The sequence below is a fragment of the Ovis canadensis genome, chromosome 22, assembly GCF_042477335.2.
Source record: "Ovis canadensis isolate MfBH-ARS-UI-01 breed Bighorn chromosome 22, ARS-UI_OviCan_v2, whole genome shotgun sequence".
In the NCBI taxonomy this organism is placed as follows: Eukaryota; Metazoa; Chordata; class Mammalia; order Artiodactyla; family Bovidae; genus Ovis; species Ovis canadensis.
In genome coordinates this window covers 52383060-52405860 of record NC_091266.1, presented here as the reverse complement: position 1 = coordinate 52405860, position 22801 = coordinate 52383060, and the positions used below count along the sequence as shown (strand labels likewise).

The window sequence follows — 22801 nt, the reverse complement described above, 5'->3', positions numbered from 1 at the left end:
GTTTGGGTTTGACCCTAATTCCAATGGGAAGTCTTTTGATGGGGGGATATGGCCAGATGAGAAGTGGATCTCTACAAACTTCCCAGCCATCTGTCAGACGGCTTCAGGAAGGTGAACTGAAGGGAGCACATGAGTAGCGCTGGAGGGCTGGGGGACCAAAGCTGATGAGAGAGGAGAGGGGTGGTCTGTGCCAGTGTGCGGATGCTGGCCGTGCAGAGAAGTGACGCTCATCATTTACTTGTTAACCAGGAAAATGGCCAAGGGAAAGTAAAAACCAAAGGGAGATGTGGAGAAGAAGGCGGAGATTAGGACAGTTGATAGCCACAGGCTATTTCTTTGCGAGCCCCCAAAGTCCTCAAGTGGAGAAGGCAATGGCAACCCACTCCAGTACTCTTGCCTGGAAAATCCGATGGATGGAGGAGCCTGGTAGGCTGGAGTTCATGGGGTCACTGGGAGTCAGACACGACTGAGCGACTTCACTTTCACTTTTCATTTTCATGCGTTGGAGAAGGAAATGGCAACCCACTCCAGTGTTTTTGCCTGGAGAATCCCAGGGATGGGGGAGCCTGGTGGGCTGCCGTCTCTGGGGTTGCACAGAATCGGACACGACTGAAGCGACTTAGCAGCAGCAGCAGCAGCAGCAGCAGCAGCAGCAGCAGCAGCAGCAGCAGCGAAGTCCTCAAGCACCCCCAGTTCCCCATCTCCTCACTCAAAGTGCCTGTGCTTAGCTCCCACTTGGCCTGGAGCTTTGTCCAGACTGAAATTCCATCTGAAGCATATGCATCTGGAATTCTCCAATGAAAGGAGTGGGGATGAACAAATCTCAGAGGCTGGGACTAGAGGGAGGTGCAGGTGGAAGGGCCAGCGTTGGAGCAATGGCTTCACTTGGGTCGGCCCCAGCTGTTGCCTGGAGATGGTGGTGGTTGGGGGTGGCATGTTGGCTCTGAGCCAGGCACTGTTTGAGTCCCCAACAGCACTGTCTCCAACAATCTTCCTGCCATGTGAAGTGCCATCACTGTCTACATTTTACGGGAAGAGGTGGAGGCTTTGAGAAGGTCTGTAACTTTCCCAGGGTCACCCATGCTTGTCTGATGCCAGAGCCTCACCAGCCAGTGACATCACAAGCTGCTTCCTGGACAAGGCAGCCTCCTCCACACAGCCCACTTGTAGAAGAGCTGCCGTTTTGTTCCGTTGCTAAGCAGCAGAGGCTTTGGAGTTTGGCTATTACCCTGACATCTAAGGGACCTTGGCTGAGCTTCAAGGTGTTGAGACCCTGGAGCTGTATGAGGGTAGGGGTATGGGTGAATATTTGGGCATGGTTCTGGGGAGAAGAGCCACAACTCTCAGTTTCCCAAAAGGGTTTTGTGGCACCCTTTCATCCAAATAAAGATAAGAGACTTACTGGCCAAAAGTATACATTTTGGCTGTTGTGTTTCTTCCAGGCTTAGAACAGTGCCTGGTACATAGTAAAATCTCAGTCAATATCTATGAAACGAGTAACTGAAGGCCTATGGCTTTCAGAGGGCCTCCCTGGTGGCTTAAATGGTAAAGAATCCACCTGCAATGCAGGAGACCCCAGTTCGATCCCTGGGTTGGGAAGATCCCCTGGAGAAGGGGATGGCTACCCACTCCAGTATTCTTGCTTGGAGAATTCCATGGAGAGAGAAGGTTGGTGGGCTGCAGTCCATGGGGTCTCAAAGAGTTGGACGTGACTGAGTGACTTAACACTTTCACAGCTTTGAGAACTGAAGGATATCTTTTCATGGGTTATTGGGAAAGACTTAAAAGCCCCCTAATGTAACCTCCCTGCTTTACTAGTGAGAAGATCGAGGCTCAGAAATAAGATCCCACCAGGCCAAGCTCAGGGACTTGGTGACCCAAAGATGAATCTCCTTTCTTCTCAGCCCAGTGCTCCTTACGTCTCTTTTCCAGGCAAATACTGTGATGACAAGTCTGCCACCAGGAAGAAAATGCATGATTGTGCAGACCCAGAGGGCACACCAGCCTGCCTCTATCTAGTGCAAATGCTCCTGGGATGGAGTTGAACCATCTGGCTAGGCGGCTGCTGAATCATGGGTGACCAGGCAGCACCATGATTGGGGAGACTTGGTTATTCAAGGGCTCTTCCTGGCATTTGAGGCTGTAGGTGGCTGGATCTGCTCAGATTTATCTTTGCACTGTACGGAATGCTCTTCGCCCGTTACAGGATTCTAGAAAGTTAGAGAGGCAGGATCCTTGGGGTCAAGATGCCAAAGCATGGATATCATCATCTACACTGACAGACACTGTTAATCATTACTGAACTCCTTTGCACAGAGCTAGAAAGGGCCTCAGTTCCTGTACCACAGCTCCAGTCAGTCATGACCAATCAATCACAGAGGGAGCCGTCTCCTGCTGGGCCTTTATTTATTTATTTGGATGCACCGAGTCTTAGTTGGGGCATGCAGGATCTTTTATTTGCAGCATATAAATTCTTATTTGTGGCATGTGGGATCTAGTTCCCTTACCAGGGATCGAACCCAGGCCCCCTGCATTGGAAGTGCAGTGATTAGCCACTGGACTAACAGGGAAGTCCCTGGGCCCTTTGTAGAGCGGAACCTGGGGTGGGGTGGTGGGGTTGGGGGGCAACTGAGCTGAGCTTGGAGGCAGGGGGCTGGAGTCTGGCCCCAGATCTGTCTCTAATTGTGTGACTTTGAACCAGAGATTTAGTGTCTCAGAGCCCCAGTTTCCACTCCATTGTTGATTCATTTGACCATTTATTTATTTCTTCAACAAATATTTATTGTACACCTACTGTGAGCCAGAGAAGATGAAAGAAGTAGTTTTTCTCTGTAACAGGAAACCTTCTGGCCCTAATAGTCTATATTTCCTTGCAGCTCTCGCGAAAGCTCTCCTGGCCATGCCATCATTTCAGTTTTCCTTCCCTGAGCCTTGTTTCACTGTGCATTGTCCCCCTTGGGATGTGTTTTCCTGAATGCTCTATTTTATCATGAACCAGGAGCTTGCAGAACCAGGGTTTGAGCAGTTCTGAGAATGTTGCTGAGAGAGTAACCACAGACGTTCATTCTCCTGTTTAAAATACTTACCCAAAATATTTGGATAACCCTTCATTACCTAAGCTGGCATTTCTAAAGTTTACATTGCAGATTTGAGTGACTGTAATATCTTGAGAGATCATTTCCTCTAGCCCTTGAATTTCTTTCCTGCAAGAGTCATGCAGCAGTCCACGCTGTATACGTGAAGTGTGTTTTGGAATGTTAATGGAGGTACTGATTCACACCAGATGGGTTGGAAATCCAAGGGAAAAGGATGTATAAACGGTACATGGTGATTCGGCTATGAGGCTGGATTTTTAAAATGTACTAAAGGTCAGAGGTCAAGAACCTGACACATGTCCAGGCTTTCCCCATGGGTTTCTATGTTGCCTTAGCTCATCTGACTCTTGCTCTTGTTATAAAGAGTCATTTTTAGGATATTTAGCTTATAGACAAAATTCTGGTGGCATATCATAAAATCCAGAGCAGCTGTTTACTGGAAACTTCCCACATAAAAGCTCAGATTTGGATGAGTGTCAGTGTTTCTCAAACTTAAAAAAATTTTTTTTCGGATAAACATTAAAAAAAAAAAAAGCCGCTCACCCCCGAATCTTCTGTGTGTCTTTGCCAGCCAAGAAAAGTTTGCTTAGATCCATCCTATAATTTATGATACACAAAGAAGAGGCATTTTTGTGGTTCAGATTTGCAGGTTAAATAATAAGAATTCCTATTTACTGCAACAGATGTAGCCCAGCCCTATGCTGAGAGTTTTACATACATTATCTCCCATAATTATCCTACCGATGATTCTCAGCATTTTTACAGATGAAGAAACAGACTTAGGGAGGTGTGTCCCCAGGTCACCTGAAGTGGGCCGGGAGAGGCTCAGCCCAGATTTGGACCCTGGTCTGGCTGACGCCCATGAACCATGCTCTTCTCCACTCTGCTTCCTCCAGTTGTACGTCCTCTGTCCTGGGTCCCCATGAGCCCACAGGACCAGCACCCTCCGTGGTAGGGTCCATCAGCAAATGTTTTGCAGTCTTGTCTCAGTGGGTGGGCCCAGAGGACTCAGCCACCACCCTTTACCACCCACAGCACACCTGTCCACGTGTCAAGCCCTTTCACAGTGGGCCGTGGCTGCAGGAGACAGGCAGTGTATGCTGACTGCCCGGTGGAGTGGTTAGCTAGCTGGGCCACTGGGCTCCGGCTTCTACTTGCATGAATTAATATTAAAGGAGGGAGGGTATGTCTTTGTTTGGGTCAAAGAACAAAGAAGGAGGCTATGGGTGGGAGATGTCTGTGGGTTGGTGAGTGAAAAGGATCTTGGAGAGGATGAGAAAGGTGAGGGCCTGAAGTTGAGGAGGCTGTTTTTCTTCAAGATTCAACTGTCTTGAAGTGTCTGTTCCAGGCACTATGCCAGCATCTGGGGGATACAAAGCCTATCCCCAATGGTAGGCATGACCCACCTACCCTTGGGTTGCTCCAGCTGGAGGTGGAAATGGGCAGCCTGAAGTTGAAAAAACCTGAATTCTCCTCTCAGAGTTATAGTCTCAGCTCACGAACTTCTTGAGGTGGCCTTTCTGGGCCTCGGTTTTGTCATCTATACAATGGGTTAATAATACTGAACCCTGAGTTGTGTTAAGTGCTAGGATAGGAAGGCTTGGGGATTCAGGTGCAGAGTACAGGGGAGGGCCTTATGCTGTCTTGGAGGGCTTTTTGGAAGAAGTGATATCTAAGCTGAGACCTGGAGGAGAAGAGGGGCTTACTTAGCAAAATGAGTGGAGAATGCACTCCCAGTGGAGACATTGGCCTTTTGGAAACCTGAGGACAGATCCGTGTGGCTGGAGTGACCAGCATGAGGGTGCTGGAAGGCGGTGACTTAGCTCTGGCCAGGGTCTCTTTTTGGGACCTGAAATTGATATTGGTAGAAGGGGGGCATCATCACTGCCCCAGTGGCCCAGAGGGTATAGAATAAATCATATGGAGGCTGCTGTGGGAGGGGAGCTGGATGGGACTTGCTGCCAAGTTGTTGTTACTGTGTAGTCACTAAGTTGTGTCCGACTCATTGCAACCCCAAGAACTGCAGCACACCAGGCTTCCCTGCCCTTCACTGTCTCCCGGAATTTGCTCAAACTCATGTTCACTGAGTCACTGATGCCATCCTACCATCTCATCCTCTGTCCCCTCTTATCCTCCTGCCCTCAGTCTTTCCCAGCATCAGGGTCTTTTCCAATGAGTCAGCTCTTGGCATCAGGTGACCAGAGTATTGGAGCGTCAGCTTCAGCATCAGTTCTTCCTTTGAACATTCAGGGTTGATTTCCTTTAGGATGGACTGGTTTGATCTCCTTGCAGTCCAAGGAACTCCATGCAGCCAAGCAACCTCTCATAAATCTGACATTTTCTGAAATGTCTGGGAAAGCCCCCGGGAGTCAGTGTAACATCCCGAAGGTGGGCTTGGTCCTTCCAGCCAGGCAAAGCCTGGTGTGTTCTGATCTCACTGTGTCAGTTCATCTACCACCGAGCATTTGTTGAGTGCTCGCCGGGGTGTGTATTTTGGTTTGAAGGAGGGGAGAGCTGAAGGAGAGTCAAGAGGTGTTGGGAGGGCAGTTCCTGTTGGCTCTAGTGGCAACAGAAGGGCAATAGCTCTCGTTCTGGCAGCTGTTGGGGAAGAGACCATGGGCATCAAGGGAGGGCAGAGGAGACCTTCCTGATGTCCAGTGGCAAGAGATGGACCTGGTGGTCCAGTGGTTAAGACTTCACCTTCCAGTGCAGGGGGTGTGGGTTCCATCCCTGGCTGGGGAGAGAAGAGCCCACGTGCCTCACGGCCAAAGCAACCAAAACATAAGGCAGAAGCAGTGTTGTAACAAGTTCAATAAAGACTTTTAAAATGACTCACATAAAAAAAGAGAGAGAGAGCCGGACTTGGCCTTGAATACAGCTCTTCTGCTCACGGCCAGAGGAAGCCAAGCAGGTGCTTCAGCCTTTGTATGCTTCCATGTCCTGGAAAACGGCGAGGGCCACCTCCACGATTAGGTGAGACCAAGCCCAGCACCTGGCTTGCTTAGCGTGCTCACCAGGGCAATTCCTAATTACCGTGATGATTATTAAAGCCACGAGAGGGCAAGCCCAAGGCAGCGTGTGCCTTGCCTTTCACGCTCCCTGAAAATCAAAACAGTCCGCTCTCTGCCCACAGAGCGGGCCTGCATGTCATCGGCCATCTTCCTCACTCTCTCTGCTGTCACTGCAACTGGGAGTCAGCAGAGAGGGCAGATGATGCCCAAGGCCTTTCCACAGCAGGTGACAGGAGGCTCGGGGCTGGGGGCTGCCTGCTGCTTCTGACAGCTCGTTGTCTCAGCAAGCAAGCTGCTTTGATAAGGAGAGGGTGCTCTCTGGATTCAGACAGGCTGCTCATTGGGAAAGACCCTGATGCTGGGAAAGATTGAAGGCAGGAGGAGAAGGAGGATGAAGGAGGATTGAAGACAGAGGATGAGATGGTTGGATGGTATCACCGACTCAAAGGGCATGGGTTTGAGCAAACTCTAGGAGATAGTGAAGGACAGGGAAGCCTGGTGTGCTGCAGTTCCTGGGGTCACAAAGAGTCAGACATGACTTAGTGACTGAAAAACAACAAAATCCCAGCATAAGAGAGGCAGAGGTGAGTGGGAGAGATTGAAAGAGGTCACAGGAGAAAAATGGACCTGGAGAGGTGAGCAGGGCAAACCGGATTCCTAAAGAACGGACTGAGGGGGCAGGACAGGACCTAGGGGTCCGACCGGTGAGGGGGCCCTGCAGGCCCATAGACTGAGAAATGATGGGTCCTGGACTAGGAGGCAGCCTTGAGGACAAAAAGGAGATTTCCAAGGTCAACTAGGCAACACTTGACTTGGAGACTGAACAAACTTGGATGGATGCAGAGGGACCCATGAAAACTGATGCCCAGGTGTGTGGCTTGGCAACTGGTAGGTGGTGCTGCCTTTACTGAGCCCCAGCACCTGGGAGGGAGGGCAGCAGAGGATGAGTTGGGTTTTGGTTGAGTGGGAAGGGCCTGAAGGCACCCTGGGGAGACTCTCAAGAGGTCTGGAACCCTGGAGGAAGGTGCAGCCCTGGGTGTGAAGGTGAGAGTCTGGAGATAAACGGAGGAGCATCCTGAGTGCTGAACTGCGTGGGCAGCACAGTGTCGGACTCTTTGCAACCCCATGGACTGTAGCCTGCCAGGTTCCTCTGTCCGTGGGATTTCCCAGGCAAGAATACTGGAGTGGGTTGCCATTTCCTTCTCCAGGGGATCTTCTTGACTGAAGGATCAAATCCGAGTCTCCTGCATTGTAGGCGGAGCGACTGAGGAAGCCCAGCAGACAGTGTAGAGAGAGGAGAAAAAAGAGAGGTGTGTGTATGAAGAATACCATGGGAGCCTGGGGATGGGGGCAGTGTCCTAGCTTTCCTTGGACTGATGGCTTTGGACTGGGACCTTGAAGTATGTCTGGATATGTGCAGGTGGAGGAGGGAAGTGAATGGGGTGCCAGAGATGGCTATGGCCGAGGAAGGCTGGTGGAGGAGTCTTTTGGGAGAGATTACTGAACGGGAAGTTTGGGCTCCTTATGGTGAAAGGTGTTGAATGTCTCTCTCAAGAGTTAGGGTTTTTTCCCTATGGAAGAGGGGAGCCCAGCATGATTTTGAGCACAAGAGAGACTCAGTCAGAACCGTGTTTAACAGAAAGCTCTTTCTGGCATCACTGCCCAGGCAGGTGTCCATGTGACACTGATGCTCAGTGGAGAGAGGGCTGGGGGCTGCCCTTGCCCTCTCATGTTCTAACTTAAGGGGCCTCAGCCTGGCCATCTTTGCGAAATCAGGACATATGAGCAGAACAGGAAGGCAGCTGTAGGGCTGATGCAGGGCCAGTGGCAGCCCTTCCGCTCTTCGTCCTGAGCCTGGTTGTCCAGGCTGTCACCGTAACAGCTGCTTCAACCCTTCTTCTTACTCGCATTTGGGTGTTACATACTCCTGGCCTCCAGATCATCTCTTGGGTCTGCCCCTGAGCTGGTGGGGTGGTGTCTCCGCAAGCAAGCTGCCTTGGTAGGGAGAGGGTTCTCTGGGGGAAGACACTGTTCTCTACTCTGGGAGCCCCCTTCCGCATGCTCCTACTGCCCACTACCCTGCCCAACTGGCCTTTGTCCACTTTTTAAAAAGCTTCTGATTTAATAATATCTAATATTCATTGGACTGCTTATCATGCGCCAGACTCCAAGTGAAACATATTAAATCTAGTCCTCTTCAGTCTTAGGAAGTGGGTTCTCCTGTTGTACCCATTTCACAGATAAAAATACTGAGGCTCTGAGAGGTTAACTAACTTTCCTGTGGTTTCATACACAGCCAGAGACTATACATTTGGGTTTTTACAATTAATTATTTACTTATTTATTGGCTGCACTGGGTCTTCATTGTTGTGCAGTGCTCTAGCTTCTCATTGCTGTGGCTTCTCTTGTTGCAGAGCACAGGTTCTAGGGCTTGCTGGCTCCATAGTTGTGGCACACAGGCTAAGTTGCCTCCTGACACGGGGGATCTTCCTGGACCAGGGGTTGAACCTGTATCCCTTGCATTGGCAGGTGGATTCGCAACCACTGGACCACTAAGGAAGCCTGAGATTTTTAATGTACGCAGATAGATAACAAGTTCATCCTTTTAACTCATCACACTACCATTACTTTCTAAGCAGACCCTGGTCTCCAGGCTCTCCCTGTAGCCCTCTGCCTACCCCATCCTCCGTCAATCGAGTGCATGATGACTAAAGGCTAAGTGCCCTTTGGGAGCTGTGGCCCATCTCAGGGCGGAGAAGCTGGTGGTTTTGACCTGGGTGAGATTCCAGCCTGGGCAGTTACTTGCTATGTGTGTTCTTGGAATCATCACTTAACACCTTCAAATCTGTTTCCTTATCTGCAAAATGGGGATCTCTGGTCCAGAGAAAATGAGACAAGGCTCTTAAGGGCTTAGCATAGTGTCAGGCACTAGGGGAAGGATCCAGTAACTGTGATCGTTAAAATTTTATCATAGCCTCGTTGCCTCTTTGCATAGCGGACTCAAAAGCCACCTGGCCAGGATCAAACAGGTGCGGGTGGCGCGTGTGTGGAGCCAGAGGACAGGGAGAATGAATCACTGACTCGCAGTCCCTGAATTATTAATGTCGTTATTCTCAGATTGTAAGGAGGGCCCGGGCGGAGCCCATATATGGAAGATTCGGTTCAGCCTCTGCAGCAGGCGCCTCCCGCTTCCGAGTTGCCATGGAGTCCGGCAGGTGGCCTGGAGGCTGATGCCCGTGGCGATGCCCAGAGCACGGTCCGCGCACCGGTCCTCCGCCGGCGGCCTGAGCGCTGGTGGCGCCGGGTTCCTCCTTCACGCAGATCCTTGACTGTTCCTCTGGGACCCTGGGGGAGCGGGTGTCCTCTGGAGAGTGGGGTGCCTGTGCGGTGCTTGGTGCAGGACTTCACACCCTTCCGTTCCAAAGGCCGGACGCTCCGCGGGGCCAAAGGGACCTGACATCCAGTCCCTGCTGCTCGCCCATCAGAGCGCCCAGCGCGCGCCTGCATCCGGCCAGCTGGCAAGACACCGGGCCCGGGGCGCGCCCATCACCCCGGGCGCGGCCGCCTCAGGGGCGAGCCCCGGAAAGGAGGGGCCCGGCTAGGCGCGGCGGGTCCGGGCGGGAGGACCCCGGGCTCTCTGGCTGGGCCGGACGCCGCGCCTTCTTTCCCCAGCGGGCCGGCGGGGCGGGGCGGGGCGCTGGGCGCGGGGCGGGCCCGGGAGGAGCGCGGGGAGGAGCTCGAGCTGCGGCGGCGGCCTCGTCAGACCAGTGCTCCCGCTGCCCGGCTGTTCAGTCCCGGCCCGAGCGCCGCCGAGAACACGCACCGGGACCTGCACGGGCTCGGACGCCGCGCCGGGGGCTCCTCTCGCGGGCGGGGGCTGCGCGACCATGGCGGACAAGGAGGCCGGCGGCGGCGACCCGGGGTCCCGAGGTGAGCGCGCGGCGCGGGGTCCTGGGGTGCGGCGGGGCGGGCCGGGGAGGGAGGGGGCGCGCTCGGCCCGGCGCCCCGCAGCCCCATCGCGGGTCGCGGGAAAGCAGGCGGCCCCGTGCCCGCCTTCCCCAGCCCCCTTCCCTCTTAGGGTCAGGGGCAGCACCGCGGCGGGGCCGGGAGTCCGGCGGGGGCGGGGGGAGCTAGAAGGTGGCCCGCCGGTCACGTGCTCCGCTCCGCGCTGGGGTGCGGACACTGCGGCGAGGACCGCAGCCCCCTCCCGGACACCTCGCTGCCCCCGCTGCGGGATGTCGCTTCCTGCGGGGCCCAGTGCGAGTCTGGAAGAGCACCGTCTCCCCGGTCCATCCCCTGCATGCTCTGCGGGGGACGCCCGCGCTGGCCATTTAAACGGCCGGCCTCGGGTGATACGGTGTCCCCGGCCGCTCATTTTCGTGATTCAGCGAGGCGAGGGTGGGAACCAGCGGGAGTCAGAGATTTGGACCTGTTCTCTCACCCCGCCGAGGCCGGGAGCGGCGCGCTCCGAGTGCGGGCTGTAGTTCCGGGCCCTACTGCAGCCCATTCTCAACCGCCGCCCATCCCCCGGGGATTCTCAGGGCCGAGGAGGAGCGAAGCGGCCACCTCTCGCCCGGGATTGCGGCGAGGAGACTGCGCCCGGGGGAGAGGACAGACGCTCGCATTTCGCAAATGTGCCAGGGCTGCTTTCTTGGGGGAAGCGTGGCTCGGGCTCAGAAAGTGAGGGGAGGGAGGGCGGGTAAGGAGAGAGACGGGACCTGAAAGCAGGGGAAAGCAGAAGGGCACCTCTTGGAGGTGCCTCTTGGAGCCCAGAGCTATAAACCAGGGCTTCGCCAGTAGAGGAGACGGGCTGGCCAGGATTGCGGGTCCCAAGTGGGGAAAGTTGGGCGCAAGGAGGCTGCCGCGCGTCCCTGACCTGCAAAGCCTCAGCAGGAGCAGCTGCGGGATGGGGAGCGTAGCCCGGCGGCTGCTTCCGGAGCGACTAGGCAAGCCTCTTAGAGCGGATGAAATCGAAATGCCCGAGGCATAAGAGAAAATGCCTCCAGCGGAGGAGCGCCCGGCTCTGCGGGGACCCCAGTACAGCTGGGGAAACTGAGGCAGGGGTCAGCACAGCCGCCCGGAGAAGTGTCCTCCCGGCCTTGGGGGTCTGTGGCGGTGTCCCCCGCCCTCTGCTGCGCTCGGAGCCGCACCTGCCCCCTCCCCAGCCCATTGTTCCTGCGGATCTGGGAGGTGCCTCCGAACTCGGCACTGCAGTGGTGGGGGAGCGCTGGGGGGAGGGAGATCCTGACACCGCTCACTCCCGGGAGGGACGTGGAGAGTCCAGGCGGGGCCCAAACGCAGCATCCCGAATCTGCCCCCCTCCCCTCCTCTTCCTGGGGAGGAGGTGACAAACGCCCGCAGTGGGCTGGAGGATGTCTTTTGTCTGAACATCACTCAGCAACTGGTTTGATTTATCTTTTCCCCACCCCGTTTCCTTTAATTTGGAAAAAAATATATATAGGATGAAAGGGAGGGACATCAGAAAGGCTAAGGATTGCTAAAGCTTAAGTTAGGGAACCAGCTTCTTGCTTTTCCTGCTAGAAGAGTGAATGGCTGTACCCAATGCAAGGTGGGCCATAGGGCTTGTCAATCAGAGAGTGAGCATAAATGTGCACTAACCTCCCCACCCCCACTCTGTCTGGTAAAAATGGAATTTAGCACACTTACCCTGCGCATGGGCTTCCCAAGTGGTGGTAGAGGTAAAGAACCTACTTGCCAATGCAGAAGAAGTAAGAGACTCAGGGTTCAATCCCCGCATCACGAAGATCTGGAGGAGGGCATGGCCACCCACTCCAGTATTCTTGGCTGGAGAATTGTATGGACGGAGGAGCCTGGTGGGCTACAGTGCATGGGGTCACAGAGAGTCGGGACACAATTGAAGCGACTTAGCACACACCCTGCACGCACACACACACACATACACACACACACACAGAGGCACTGTGTAGTTGTCTCTCCTCGGGACACAATCGAAGCGACTTAGCACACACCCTGCACACACACACACAGAGACACACACACACACATGGGCACTGTGTAGTTGTCTTTGCTCCCCATCCAGTATGTGGATACATGCTGGGTGTGCTGGGCCACCTGCCACTGCTGCCTGCCCTTTCTAGAGTGTCTTCGCTTTCAGGGCCCTGTGGTTCAAAGTGCACGGTGACAATCCCAGGCACATGGACTTGGGATACAGAAAGAGTGTCCCTGGTAGCTCCCTGCTTCTCTCTGGCCTCTACCCCTTCATCTATAAAATGAGAGATATTAATAGTATCTCATAAGAGCAAGGTGGGCTGCCATCTATGGGGTCGCACAGAGTCGGACACGACTGAAGTGACTTAGCAGCAGCAGCAGCGTAAGAGCAAAGCCTGCTTAGCCACCACCTGACACACCTATTCCTAAGGCTTCCTCACTGCATATTCTGTGCTGGGCAATGAACATGTGTTATTTTAGTTTTTGAAGCTGCACCAGAAATCTGTGACCAGCATTGCCCTTTTACTGGGTAGGAAATAAAGCCTAGGTAGAATGACTTATTCAAGGTCACACATCTAATAAGTATTGATTTGGACCCAGGCTGTCTGATTCCAGGGCTCCAGCCCTTCACCACCATCCTGTGTAGCCCCTGTGGGCCAATGATTACCAGTCTGTTAGGGACATAAAGATGATTGTTCTTCAGGGGATTATTTCAAGATTTCTTTTGGTGCCAGAGGCATCAAAGTGGTTGGGACCTGTGAGCAGTGGGAGCCCTGGGTGGTGGGGTATGCTAGAAGGGCTGGCCATAAAGCTTTTACCAATAAATCAAGTGGGAATGGTGGTGGGGAGGTGCCTGTGAAACAAGTATGTCAGGTTGGTAGTAATTGAAGCTGGGTGGTGGGTACATGACCATTCATTACTATTCTGTTTGCTTTGCATGTGCTTGCAAATTTCCTTAATAGAACATTTAAATTAGTTAATTTATAAAATCAGAAGGGCCGCCCTTTAACCCCTGGAGCTTTGGACCGAAAAGGCTGAGATGACCTTCAGTCTTGCCCCCGCCAAGAGCTGAGCTGGTTGACACCCGGAGCCCTAGAAGGATGAGATGAGATGCAACAGGGCGGGGCTGACTGAGGCTGGACTAGCTCCTGTGGTGACTGAGTCAGGCCTAGATGTGGTCAGTGGAAACCAGGTAGTTGCTCCAGGCTCGGGGGAGGGTAAGAAAATGCACAGTCAGCAGGGGTTTTGCCAGGGTTGAGGGTAACTCTGGAGGTGGTGCTTTGGACTTTGGAGATGGGATTCTGACTCTTTGCAACCCCATGGACTTTAGCCTGCCAGATTCCTCTTGTCCACGGGATTTCCCAGGCAAGAACACTGGAGTGGTTACCATTCCCTTCTCCAGGGTATCTGCCTGAGCCAGGGATGGAATCTTGGTCTCCTGTATTGCAGGCAGATTCTTTACTGAGAATTCCCTGAGCCACCAGGGAATCCCACCATCCTGACAAGTAATCATAATAAAAGTAACCATTTAAAATAATGATGTTTACTGAGGACTTAGTTTATTCTAAAATCTAAGAGCATTGAATTATCTTATTTAGTCCTGATCACGTTTGTTATTGCTTCCCTGGTGGTGCAGTGGTAAAGAATCTGCCTGCCAGTGTAGGAGATGCAGGAGACTCAGGTTGGATCCCTGGGTTGGGAAGATCCCCTGGAGAAGGGAATGACTATCCATTCCAGTATTCTTGTCTGGGAAATTCCATGGATAGAGGAGCCAGGTGGGTTATAGTCCATGGGGTCGTAAAGAGTCGGGCACTGTATGGAGAGAGTAACATGGAAACTTACATTACCATATGTAAAATAGGTAGCCAATGGGAATTTGCTGTATGTTCAGGAAACTCAAACAGGGGCTCTGCATCAACCTAGAGGGGTAGGATGGGGAGGAAGATGGGAGGGAGGTTCAAAAGGGAGGGGATATATGTATACCTATCTGATTCATGTTGAGGTTTGACAGAAAACAACAAAATTCTGTAAAACAATTATCCTTCAATTAAAAAATAAACTAAAAAAAAAGTCCTAACACAACTGAGCGATTGCGGACGCACACACATTTGTTCCTGGATGAATGACTCTACGAGGGGGCCCTTTCCCCCCAAATTTGCTGAGGAGAAAGCTGCCAGGTTAGCGTGGCACAGCTGGAAATGGGCTGAGTGAGGGTTAGGAGGTGGTATCCCAGCACATGCGGGGCTCTCAGGGAATTGTGCTGAGTGTCTGGGTTAGTGAGTGTGACTAATAGAGCGTGACTAGTCGCTCCACTTTCCTGTGGCCACTAAACTACAGGTGGACGTAGAAGGTGCTGGCTGTGGCTCCCAGAGGAGCCGGGAAAAGGCTGAAGTGATGCTCTGGGTATCATTAGGTAGGGCTGTAGTCATGGGATTCACATCCATGTCCATACCTGCCTGGCAGCTCTGTCCCCTGTCACTGTGATGTACCCCTTGTGCGTGATTGCCAAACCGCCTCCTGCGTTTCCCAGAGCCCTGTCCCCTTCTTTGGCCCTCATGCAGTCCCCCCTGTCTGGAACATCCTCACTTTTCTCTAGCAAACTCCTGCTCATCCTTCAAAACTCAGTTCAGGTAGCACTTCTCAGGAAGCCCTCCTAGACTCCTCCTTCTGGATGAGATCCCACCCATGTGGTCCAGAGCCTTTGGTACTAACCCTTGGTGATCCCAACTCATGTTCAGTTTTACATGCGAATATTCCACTGACTTCCCCAACAGCCCTACGTGTGCGTGCTAAGTCACTTCAGTTGTGTCCTTTGCGACACTATGGACTGTGTCCTGCCAGACTCCTGTCCATGGAATTTTCCAGGCAAGAATACTGGAGTGGCAAGAATATCTTCCTCCAGGGGATCTTCCCGACCCAGGGAAGCCCAACAGCCTTATGAGGTTGGAGAGTGTTATTATTAACCCATTTTGTTGATGAGGCAGTTGAGGCCTTTGAGGAACTTGGTATCTTGAATGCTAGAGTTGGAGCCTAAACGCTTGTGCTCTTTCAGTCCCTTTTCTCTCAATGCGGGCAGGGACTATGCCTTTCATTTCCATACTCTTAGGAAGGGTTCCGGTCCCATCACTTCATGGCAAATAGATGGGGAAACAGTGGAAACAGTGGCTGACTTTATTTTGGGGGGCTCCAAAATCACTGCAGATGGTGACTGCAGCCATGAAATTAAAAGACGCTTACTCCTTGGAAGGAAACTTAGGACCAACCTAGACAGCATATTAAAAAGCAGAGACATTACTTTGCTAACAAAGGTCCCTCTAGTCAAGGCTATGGTTTTTCCAGTAGTCTTTATATGGATGTGAGAGTTGGACTATAAAGAAGCTGAGCCCTGAATAACTGATCCTTCTGAACTGTGGTGTTGGAGAAGACTCTTGAGAGTCCCTTGGACTGCAAGGAGATCCAACCAGTCCATCCTAAAGGAGATCAGTCCTGAGTGTTCATTGAAAGGACTGATGTTGAAGCTGAAACTCCAATACTTTGGCCACCTGATTCGAAGAACTGACTCATTTGAAAAGACCCTGATGCTGGGAAAGATTGAGGGCAGGAGGAGAAGGGAATGACAGAGGATGAGATGGTTGGATGGCATCACTGACTCAATGGACATGAGTTTGAGAAGACTCCGGGAGTTGGTGATGGACAGGGAGGCCTGGCGTGCTGCAGTCCATGGGGTCGCAAAGAGTCGGACACGACTGAGCTACTGAACTGAACTGAGGAAGGGCATACAGTAACAGTAGGCACTCAATAAATGTCCTACTGTGTGTCGAGTGCATCTCAGTCTGCAAGCTGTGAGGGAGCACCGCAGTAGGGAATGGCATCTACAGTCCTGCCCACTCGACAGGGAAGTGGGCGCTTCTAGAAACTCAGATGCTCAGCAGTGGGCGGAGGCTGGAGAGGGAGGCGGGTGGGGCTCTGTCAACCCTTGAAGAGATGCGACTTTGATTCCAACAAGGCTGTGAGTGACGACTCAATCTTGTGGGGGCGAAATGCTCTCCTCACACAAATAGGCCTCTTTGGTGAGGGAGAAAGCGTCTTTATTATCGCGGCGCATAATTAGGATGGCAGGGAGGAACCAGAGCTTTAATGAATGAGCAGCATGTGGCCGGGAGCGCTCGCCTCCCACCCGGGTCTGGGCCTCGCCAGGAGAGCAGGGTGGGCCAACAAGATGATCTGGAAGAGCAAGTCCTGCTCAGAAATGACCCTGACCGCACCGCAATGGACTGGACTCCGCAAATCCTCCCACATACCTTTTATTGCAAATAAGTCCCAGTCCCCGCTCTTGGTCAGATGTACCCTAGAGGTGCAGGGGGCTGGAGGAGCAAAGTGGCTTTGGAGCCCTAAGACTCTGGGTTGGTTCCACCTCAGCTTTCCTTGCCTGGTCAGTGAAAGGGGTGCATGATGCCTGCTGGCTCTGTTGTGGAAATAGTGAAGATCATGGGTGGGCAGAAGGCTCTTGAATGCCTTTCAATACCTTTCTCAACTCTGCAGATTCCATTGCTGGGGAGCAAGAATGGGGGCAGCTGTCATCCAGGGTTGGTCTGGAAGAGGTGGTGTCAGGAGCCACACTTTTCGGCCACTGGACACTCCCTGGTGTTAGTTACCACAGGTGGTTCTCTATCCAGGCTTCCTATTAGAAGTACTTGGAGAATGTTTTAAAATTCCTGGTGCCCTAGTCCTGATGCCCATCCCAGAAACTATTCTATCCAGACCTCTTTGGGGGAGCAGACAAGTTTGAGAATCAGTGAGTTTTCACATGTCTGCATTTCAGACTTGGGACTTCAGCATGTGGTGGGAGGAGAGCAGGGAGCAGCTGACACGGTCCACTCCCCAGTGCTGGACTGTCTGAGTCAGCAGGGAGTTTTTAGCACCAGCCTCGTGTTAAATACTTCACTTTTATCATCTCACTTAATCCTTATAAATTCTCCATTAAGTGGGTGGTTTTACACAAGGGGAAACTAAGGCTGAATCGAATTAAGTGTGTCCCCCTCTCTGTGACCTTCCTCTTGTGGGTGTTGCTAGAAGAGAACTCAGCCTCTCAGAAAAGCCTCCTCAGACACCTCCTATCCTCAGGGAACTGTTTCTCAGTCTTCAGTCACTTGTGCGTGTTGTTGTGAGTGTGGGCTCATTGGTGTCCAACTTTTTGCGACCCCATGGACTGTAGCCCGCCAGGCTCCTCTGTCCGTGGGATTTCCCAGGCAAGACTGGGAGTGGGTTGCCATTTTCTTCTCTGTCGGCCACTGTGTTCCTTGTTTGTGATTCCACCAGTGTACTGACTGCCCAAACTGTAATGTACTGTATGATTATTTAAAAAATTGACCTACTGTTTTTTTAATGCACTTATTATAAGAGTCTTATTTATATCACTTCCACAATAGAAAACTTGTATCACTTACCATAAACAGAAAGTAAAGGGAAAGTGAAAGTGGCTTAGTCGTGTCTGACTCTTTGTGACCCCATGGGCTATACAGTCCATGGAATTCTCCAGGCCAGAATACTGGAGTGGGTAGCTGTTCCCTTCTCCAGGACGTCTTCCCAACCCAGGGATTGAACCCAGATCTCCTGCATTACAGGCGGGTTCTTTACCAGCTGAGCACCAGTGAAGCCCAAGAATACTGGTGTGCGTAGCCTATCCCTTCTCCAGAAGATCTTCCCAACTCAGGAAATTGAACCGGGGTCTCCCTGCATTGCAGGAGGATTCTTTACCAACTGAGCTATCAAGGAAGCCCTAACCATAGCCCAAATGGTTAGGGCTATGGAACCTACACAGAGTTAATAAACTTTAGGCAGATGCTGCTGCCGGGAGAAGGTTTTGTACTAAGACTGTGCTCTGGGGGCAGATGGAGACTAGAGAGTTTTACAAGCAGTCAAGGACATGGGATCATTAGACTCTTTCATAGAATCAGACTCACGAGGAACTTGAACAGGATGAGAAGAGCTTTAGGAATCACCTGGGGCAGGGTCATTAGAATTCTCATTCCTGGACTTTCTGAAATTAGGCCCACCAGGGAAATGGGGCCTGGGGATATGTTTGCACAGCCCATCAGTGAGTCTTATAATTGGGTGAGAATTAGTGTGAAATGTGACTTCCTGGTCCCTGGCCACCAGGGGAATTGGGGCCCTCCCTTGGAGTTGGTGTGTATGTCGGGGGGGGGGGGGAAGGGGGTGGGGGGGGGTGAGGGTTGTCTCTGCACTGGAGTGTATGGCTCTGGGTTGGCCAGGTGGGAAAGAGAGAATGTTCCAGTGGGAATTTACAGGGGAAGTCACCTTGGATTCCAATCCTAGCTTCACTGTGTACCAGTAGTGGGATGCTGGGCAAGTTCCTTACTCCCCCTCCCACCTCAGTTTCCACATCTGTAAAATGGGAATAACCTTTGTGCCTACTCCAGAGTGGATTTTATTTACTCCTGTAACTCTTGCTAAGTGCTGAGTATACTTCCTGACTCACGGTGAGTGTTTGCTATTGTTCGCTATTATGAATCCTATGGATGGAGTCGGGCAGTTATCAGAGGCTGTTTCGCCCAGGAGGCTCAGAGGAAAAGGAGGGCTGAGAAGGGATACTGCTACGATCTCAGTGCTGGGAAGGAGCAGACCCAGCCTGAGCCCTAGGCAGTGTGGCTTCTTGTCCAGCAGGCCCACGACTTTGGAGGAGACTTTGGTGTTTCCACCACGACGTTGGTGTCTCAGGATGCTGGCTGTTTGGTTTCCACTTGGTCCTTTACCAGGGCTCTGAGCTCCACATGGGTTTCTGACTGGGTTACCAGTGAGGAATGAGGTCTCTTTGTATCCAGGACTCTATCCAGGGCTCCCCAGCCTCTGCCCTCAGATGGACTTCCAGACCACCATTGGACACCCTTGGCCCACTGTGCTGATGCCCCAAGTCTGGAGCTTTACACATTCTGCTCTGGGCTCTGCCAGGACCACGCTCTTCTTCCAGCCTTGACCTAGTCTTGGTAGCTGTGATGTCAGGAAGGGTTAATGGCTACTCCACAGCACCCCTTCTGGGGAACAGTGCTGGGGAACAGCAACTTATTTGCCTTGCTTTTAGTCTACTGATGCTTTCGATCTGTGGTGCTGGAGAAGACTCTTGAGAGTCCCCTGGACTACAAGGAGATCCAACCAGTCAATCTTAAAGGAAATCAACCCTGAATACTGTTTGGAAGGACTAATGCTGAAGCTGAAGCTCCAATACTTTGGCCACCTGATGTGGAGAACTGACTCCTTGAAAAAGACCCTGATGCTGGAAAAGACTGAAGGCAGGAGGAGAAGGGGACGACAGAGGATGAGATAGTTGGATGGATGGCATCACTGACTCGATGGACATGAGTTTGAGCAAGCTCCGGGAGTTGGTGATGAATAGGGAAGCCCGGAGTGCTGCAGTCCATGGGGTCGCGAAGGGTCAGACATGACTTGGCAACTGAAGCAACAATAACAACAACGTCTTTAGGGTCACTGTGTGTCCAGGTTTGCCGGGACAGTTCCTGTCTGTGCCTCTTGTCAGTGACAGTATTAGTAATGACTCCATCCACTTTCTGAGTATCTCAGTTTGGAAGATGAATTATGTGGTTGTGTCACTTATCCCCGTCCTTTTCTCAGCCACCTGGACCTCAAGTGGGACGAGGAAGGCAGGAGGATGTGTGGTTAAATCTGTGCTTTGGCCTCTGACACTCCTGGCTTCAGATGTGTTTAACATCTGGGTGTAACGTTGCTGGGCCTTAGTTTCTTCTGCTAAAAACAAGGATGATTAATAATTCTGCTCCATTGGGGTGCTGTAACAATTGGGGTGCTATGAGAGATGATATGTCCAGGGCTGGGCAGAAGCCTGGTGGGGGCTCAGGAAGTGGCTACAATTGGTTATTGTTATTGTTGGTTTGACTGGGGAGATGTAATGGCTGAACATGGGATCTGGAGCCTGACCGCCTGGTTTCATCTCTGGGCTGTGTCCTTTAACTCTCATGTGGCCCTAGCAAGTGGGGCTTCCCTGGTGGCTCAGATGGTAAAGAATCTGCCTTCAATGCAGGAGACTCGGGTTCAATCCCTGGGTCAGGAAGATCCCCTGTAGAAGGGAATGGATATCCACTCCAGTATTCTTGCCTGGAGAAGTCCATGCACAGAGGAGGCTGGCAGGTTACAGTCCATGGGGTGACAAAGAGTCAGACACAACTGAGGGACTAACACATACAGCAAGTTACATAACCTCTTACAGGCTCAATTTTCTCATCTGTGAAATATAGATTAACTTCATATGGGTTTTATAAGGATTAAATGAGTTTATATAAGAAAAGTACTTAAAGCTAACCACAAAGTAGACACTAAATTAATATTAGCTATTATTATTAGCTGTTATTGTCATTATGAATAATAGTTTCAAGTTACATTCCTGTAGCCCAGAAGAATTATCCAATGTATTCGTTTCCTGTTGCCATTGTAAAAATGATCACAAAGGCAGTGGCATAGAACAGCACAAATGTATTATCTTATAGTCTGGAGGTTGGAAGTCATTCCAAAGTGGGTCTCATTGGTCTAAAGTCAGGGTACTGTCAGAGCTGTGTTCTTGTGGAGGCTCTAGAGGAGAACATGCTTCCTTGAGTTTTTTAGCTCTAGAGGTCACCTGCATTCCTTGGCTTGTGGCCCCTTCTTCCATCTTCAAGTGCATCATCACTCCAGTCTGCTTCCCTTGTATGTCTTCTCCCCGACTTGGCTCCTCCTGTCTCCTTCCTCCCAGGACCCCTTGTAGAGGGATCTCTTATTTAGGCCCATCTGGACAATCCAGGGTACTCCCCCTCTTCCAAGATCCTGAATTTCATCATATCTACAAAAATCCTTTTTTCCTATATTCACAGACTCCAGGGATTAGAACATAAGCATATTTGGGGGACTGTCTACCACAGTCAGAAAGATTTAGGTGCATTAGTTAGACAGCCTTCAGTATCACCCAGGAGCAATGTGAATGTTGCCCTTTGGGTTGTATATCTGTCGGGTTCCTCCTGAACCTGCTGAATTGATGCCCTCCTGGAGTTTGGGTTGTTAGTCAGTCCTTGGCTTTTCTTTTAAAATTATTTTTGGCTGCCTTGGCTTTGTTGCTATGTGCAGGCTTTCCCTAGTTGCACAAGTGGAGGCTGCTCTTCAGTTCGGTGTGCAGGCTTCTCACTGCCGTGGCTTCTCTTGTTGCAGAGCATGGGCTGTAGGGTGCACAGGCTTAGTAGCTGTGGTACAGGGGCTTAGTTGTTCCACAGCATGTGTGATCTCTCTGAATAAGGGATCAAACCTGTGTCCCCTGCATTGGCAGGCAGATACTTAACCACTGGACCACCAGGGAAGTCAAGCCCTTGGCTTCTAACAAATCTTGGTAGGGTGTTTGGAGACAGTGCCATTCCGGGGGCTCAATTAGATCCTTCTCAGAAGCCTAAGGAATCACTGATATCTGAATCAAAGACTTATGCCCAAGTGGGGGAAACTATTAAATTAATAACGAATTAGTGAAATGTCTGCAAAATAAGTGGCTTCCTGAGGAGTCTTATAAAATCACTTCTCCTGCATCCTAGTGCTGAAAGCAAGTGACCAGGCCAGCCAGATGCAAGGAGTGGAGAAAGAGACTTCACCTCTTAATGGGAGGTGCTGTGAAAAATTTGTGGTTGTTTTTAATTTGACAGAGTCAGCTTGACTCAAATGTTAAAAGTACAAACCTTAAATCTTGTACATTTTCAAGCAACTTGTTGGTTAGATTTTCTCACTTTTTAAGATGTTCTGTGAGTCCATGCCAATTGTCCAGAAATCAGCCCTTTGTAAATCAGATGTTCAGTTCGGTTCATTTCAGTCGCTCACTTGTGTCCAATTCTTTGCAACCCCATGGACTGCAGCACACCAGGCTTCCCTGTCCATCACTACCTCCTGGAGCCTACTCAAACTCATGTCCATTGTGTCGGTGATGCCATCCACCCATCTCATCCTCTGTCATCCCCTTCTCCTGCCTTCAATCTTTCTTAGCATCAGGGTCTTTTCCAGTGAGTCAGTTCTTCGCATCATGTGGCCAAAGTATTAGAGTTTCAGCTTCAGCATCAGTCCTTGCAATAAATAGTTAGGCTTGATTTCCTTTAGGATAGACTGGTTGGATCTCCTTGCAGTCCAAGGGACTCTCAAGAGTCTTCTCCAACACCACAGTTCAAAAACATCAATTTTTCAGTGCTCAGCTTTCTTTATAGTCCAACTCTCACATCCATAAATCAGATGTTACTCACAGTCAAATGATCTTAAAAGCCACTTTCAATTATCTTACTCTGGAAATTGTTACAGCATGTATTTCTATGATTGACAAATGGGGAGATGATGTGGGTATAGATGCAAGTTGTGTTGGCTCATTGGCAATTTTTCCCAGTGTGTTTATATTTTGATAGATCAGGGTGGGCTTTCTCATAGTTAAATATCAATCAGAATTAAGAAAAAAAATGAAAATGTATAGAGGCACCTTCCTTTAGGGCAAGTCGTGGCCATTTTCATAGGTTTCCATCCCCTTAAGCTGTATGGGGAAGCTCAGAGAGCAGATGAAGGAGCTGGAAGACATTGTCCTTATAAGGAATCAGTGGTGCAGGTGACCTTCTGGATGGGGCTTTGCATTTTGATAAGATTCGTCTCTGTAAGAAGTGAGTGCCCCTGAGGTCCTCCATCTCAAAGGAG

The 22801-nt window shown here is 51.2% G+C and overlaps 1 protein-coding gene across 1 annotated transcript in view; it reads left to right on the top strand.

Annotated features, from left to right (window-relative positions):
- Positions 1-9817: 9817 nt before the first annotated feature.
- The window catches only part of HSPA12A (heat shock protein family A (Hsp70) member 12A), a 77865-nt gene continuing 64881 nt past the window's right edge, over positions 9818-22801 (top strand). The window contains exon 1 of the mRNA XM_069567567.1: positions 9818-10036. Within this exon, the coding sequence (XP_069423668.1) occupies positions 9994-10036 (43 nt within the window). The 5' untranslated portion in view covers positions 9818-9993. The remainder of the gene's footprint in view (positions 10037-22801) is intronic.